This window comes from Rhipicephalus microplus, chromosome 6, assembly GCF_043290135.1.
Source record: "Rhipicephalus microplus isolate Deutch F79 chromosome 6, USDA_Rmic, whole genome shotgun sequence".
Taxonomy (NCBI): domain Eukaryota; kingdom Metazoa; phylum Arthropoda; class Arachnida; order Ixodida; family Ixodidae; genus Rhipicephalus; species Rhipicephalus microplus.
Window position 1 is genome coordinate 99,638,512 of NC_134705.1, and position 4,459 is coordinate 99,642,970.

At 54.2% G+C, this 4,459-nt stretch overlaps 1 protein-coding gene across 1 annotated transcript; it reads left to right on the top strand.

Moving 5' to 3' along the window:
- The first annotated feature begins 2,851 nt into the window (after nt 1-2,851).
- On the top strand, nt 2,852-3,451 carry LOC142765958 (uncharacterized). The gene is made up of 2 exons (XM_075867764.1): nt 2,852-3,057; nt 3,157-3,451. Exons 1-2 carry the CDS (start codon nt 2,852-2,854, stop codon nt 3,449-3,451), a joined length of 501 nt encoding a protein of 166 aa, XP_075723879.1.
- Nucleotides 3,452-4,459: the final 1,008 nt, after the last annotated feature.

The window sequence follows — 4,459 nt, forward strand, 5'->3', positions numbered from 1 at the left end:
TGGCAGGCTCGGCCACAGATCTGACGTGTGCCCAAGACCAGATATCAAACTCTGCCCTATTTGTGAATTAAGAAACCCAATCAATGGACACGAGTGTACGCCCAATGCCGAATATGTGGTGAGGCGCACCCCACGGCTGACCGGATGTGCAAGGCTAAATACAAGGTGCCGCACATAGTGAAGCAGAGAAGGTGGAAGGCCAGGTTCAGAGATTTCCAAGAGCGAACCCCGTCACCATTGGATAGCAATGCTGGTGCGGTAGAAGGAGGCCGCCCTAGTCGCTCGAGATGCAGAACCCGCTCCCAAAAGGTCATGGGTCGTTCAAACAGATCCGGATTCCCCACGCCGGTAAAAAGACGGAGCAAAAGTCGTAGTACGAGCAGATGTCGGAGTCAGAGCAGAAGCCGTAGCGAGAACCGACACCACCCCCAAGAAGACATAGGAGGGGCCACACCTGGCAGGAAACCGAAAGAGCCGCGCGAAATCACCTGGCGTGACATAGTCACGGAAACAAAGGCGGACTCCGCATATGAGCACCCTCTCTCCGGCCGCCCGCGGGCAGCCGCCGACCCCGGCTTGGCAGCGAGGATGGAGAACGTGGCGAAAGAGAATAGGGAGCTTAGACATGAATTGGCCAAGGCCAGAAAACAGAATGAAAAATCAACGCGGAAAATTGAGGAACTACAAGAGACACTGAACAAAATCCTCAAGTGAATGGGAGGACACCCCGCAGAAACCCCATTTTCTGGCGCCTCCTCGTCTCATGGAGCTGCCCATGAACGCGACACAACTTCTGCAGTAGGAGGCGGAGACACGAACATGGGCTGTGGACGTGAATATGAAGCACCAGTGGCGGTGGGCTTTAAGCGTAAGAGCCCAAGCGATTCTCAACTATTTGAAGACGCTGAAAATCACTCACAAGAAACGAAGCGGGCACGACCGGCAGGCCAAAAGATAGGCGCGATCGAAGAAATGGTAGACAAACTAACCAGCAAGACAGAGCGACTGTTTGAGACGCTCCTCATTCGGCTGAACGAGTCTGACGCCGAAAGGAAAGCACAGTATGCCGCGGTCAATAACCAACTTGCGGCCGTGAATAAGCGCATCGAATATTTGGAACGCGGGACGGCGCAGTTACAGCAACAGGGACAAGGCCAGGGGACGCATCCACCATTCTCAAGAGAACCAGCAATGTCAACACCACCCACACTGAAAAAGGAGAGACGCACGGACAGTCGCGTTCTCCCAACGCCTTTGAATAGCAACCATGGCTGCATCCCGCAAGTTTGTCGGCAGGCGCATCGTATGGCAATGGAACTGTAGGGGCTTCAAAAACAAAAAAGCTACAATGGTGCAATATATAAAAACTCTCTCGAAAAGCAAACTTCCCGACTTCATTGCTTTGCAAGACCCTTTCGACCGGGCTCAGCTACTAGGCTATGTGGCATGTGGCTCTCCATGTAAATGCACGCGGAAGGAGATAAAGGTGTGTACCCCAGTTTAGAGAGGAACGGCCTTTATCTACCATTCACTTGATATCAGCGAGGAGTTGGACATAGACCACAACCTGATTGAGGTCGTGCCCTGCATTTGAAACCAGAAGACCGGCCTATTCGTGCTTAACGTGTACAGCCCCCCTTCTAAAAGAGGCCTCACGCACAACTTTGGCACCCTTTTTCGCGAAGTGATGGCGAAGGCCGCCTCCAGTCCCCTCTTAATCTGCGGAGACTTCAATGCACTGCACACGCAATGGGAATATAGAGCTGACTCGCCCAAAGGGAAGAGGCTAGCCGAACTGATAGACGAGCTTGGCTTGGTTTTACTCAATGAACTGGCATCGCACACCCGAATTGGATAGGGCGCGTGCCGCGACACGTCCCCTGATCTCTCCCTTTGGTCAGACGCGGGCGCGATCACCTGGTCAAACACCTTTGAGGATCTGGGGAGCAACCACAGAGTCCTGTTCATGACAATGGGAGAGGATAGAGGCGAAATGGACGGCTGCCAAAAAGCCAGAGTCGTGCACTGGGACAAGTTTCGAGAGCAAAGAGAACGAGAGAAGCAGGTAGGGCCAATTGAGGATATCGGGGAATGGTGCAGGGAACTACTCGCGGACGTAGAAAAAACTACAAAAGAAATAGAATGGCCAGACAGGCGAAAAGAGCCTGAAGGTGGCGGCAGGCCCTGCGGAAGCGTCGATGACAGCGTTCCCAAGCCATCCAGGGTGGACCGCCGGCTTGCACATCTTGTAGAGGCCGAGAAATCTATGCAGCGAACAGCGAGTCAGCAAAAACTGAACAGGAAGATACGCAAAAAGATTGCCGAGATCAACCGACAGATTGAGGCCCACTGCGTTCGACTGTGCGAACAGGAATGGCAGGAGCTGTGCGATACGATGGACGGAAACATGAGTGCAGGGCGCACATGGAAGATTCTCAGGCACCTGCTGGATCCAACCAGCACGAGAACGGCGACTCATGTCCAGATGGCCAAGCTGCGACACAAGTACAAAGACGAACCGCAGGCCTTCGTGGAGGAAATCTTCCAGACGCACCTCACTCGCCCGGCAGGCGAGAGTCACATGGAATACTGTGGGGCTCCCAACGAGGAACTAGACGCGGAATTTTTCATGCAGGAAATTAGAGCAGTCCTCTAGCTACTGAAGACTAAATCGGCACCTGGTCCTGACAAGATCACCAACCCAATTCTGAGGAACCTGAATGATGATGCCATCGAGAAGCTACGTCAGTATATCAACGCATGCTGGAAGGAAGGCCGTATTCCACAAGTATGGAAGACAGCGAATGTCATACTAAAACCCAAGCCAGTTAAACCACTTGAGGTTCAAAATATGAGGCCGATATCTCCGACGTCCTGCGTCGGGAATGTCATGGAGCACGCCTGCCTCAACAGGGTGATGACGATTCTCGAAAAGCGGGATGCCTTCGGCACTCACATCATCGGTTTCCGCAAAGAACTTTCGACACAGGATGCTATGCTGCGAATTAAGGAACAGGTCATTAACGCACCAAGCACGCACGTGCGCGCCCTGCTCGGGTAAGACCTCAAAAGCGCCTTGGATACAGTAAAACATGCTGCCATTTCGGACAAGATCAGCCAACTAGGTCTTGGTTCAAGGTTTCACCGGTACGTCAGCAGCTTCCTGACCGGACCCAAAGCGACGGTGAAGGTCGACGGCGCCCCACAACGAAAAGTGGACATGGGGGGTGCGGGTACGCCACAGGGCTTGGTGGTATCTCCCATGCTTTTCAACCTCATCATGATCTTACTACCAGACCGTCTCGACGCAATAGAGGGCATCAATCACACGATTGACGCGGACGACGTGACCGTGTGGATCGCAGCGATTACGAGCGTTGGTGAAACGCGAAAGAGAATGCAGCAGGCCGTCCGTGCCGTGGGGCGGCACCTCGAAGGCACGGGACTCTGATCTCCCGATAAATCGGAAATACTCCTGCATAGACCACGGAAGAAAGGACCTCACCCACAGGCTGTGCTGGACGACCGTCGCTTGGGCATCCGCGTCATGACGAAGGAGGGGACCCAAATACCAACGGTGTCCAAAATGCGATTGCTCGGCCTGTGACTGGAAGAGAACGGTGCGAACCACGAGCTGGTAGCACGACTGCCAAAGTGGCCGCCGCAACGCACCTTGTGCGTCGGGTAGCGAAAAAAAGAAAAGGGCTAAAGGAACACAACGTGACAGAAGTTAATACATACGTATGCGCTGAGCCACATAGCGTATGTCGCCGCGTATGCCGACTGGAACAGAAGCGAAACCGAGAAGCTGAACGCGGCGATTCGTCGAGCGTTCAAGGTAGCCCTTGGTGTGCCCCAGTACATGAAAACTCGTCGGCTTCTGGAGCTGGGTGTGCACAACACCCTCGATGAGATAGCAGAAGCGCAGAGGATCGCGCAGCACGAGAGGTTGTCTAGCACAAGAACGGGAAGACGCATTCTCGATCTGCTTGGGATTTGATATCACGAGGCGGGTGGACTGAACGAAGCATTGCTACCGGAAGTCAGGGACGCCATACTGACAGAAAACATCCCCAGGAACATGCACCCCGTTCACAACTTGCAACGACGCAAATTCAGAGCTGCAGCAATCCTGAAGGCACATGGAAGCCAAGAGGGTGTCCTCTTCGTCGATGCGGCCAGCTATCCACTGTCAGCCGGCGGGGGCACTGGGGGACGCTCGGAGCCCCCGCCGCTACCCGTGAACGAGCGAGGCGAAGTCGAGGCGCTAACACTATCACTGCTGCTACTGCTCTGTTAACAACGACTGCAGCGACAGCGGCGGAGGGACCTGCTTTCTCTATGGCGGTTTTGGATACAACAGGAAAGGTTCGGGTCACGGCATCAGCACGGCTGCCATCATCCGAAGCCGTAGAAGAAATGGCCATAGCTTTAGCGGTACTCCACAGCTGTGCAGACG

Excerpts from the sequence above, each read along its gene's own strand:
- LOC142765958 (XM_075867764.1), top strand. The coding sequence starts at position 2,852 with ATGAGGCCGATATCTCCGACGTCCTGCGTCGGGAATGTCATGGAGCAC. Across the intron at positions 3,058-3,156 it reads CACGTGCGCGCCCTGCTCGG|CAGCTTCCTGACCGGACCCA; the intron begins GTAAGACCTCAA and ends CCGGTACGTCAG.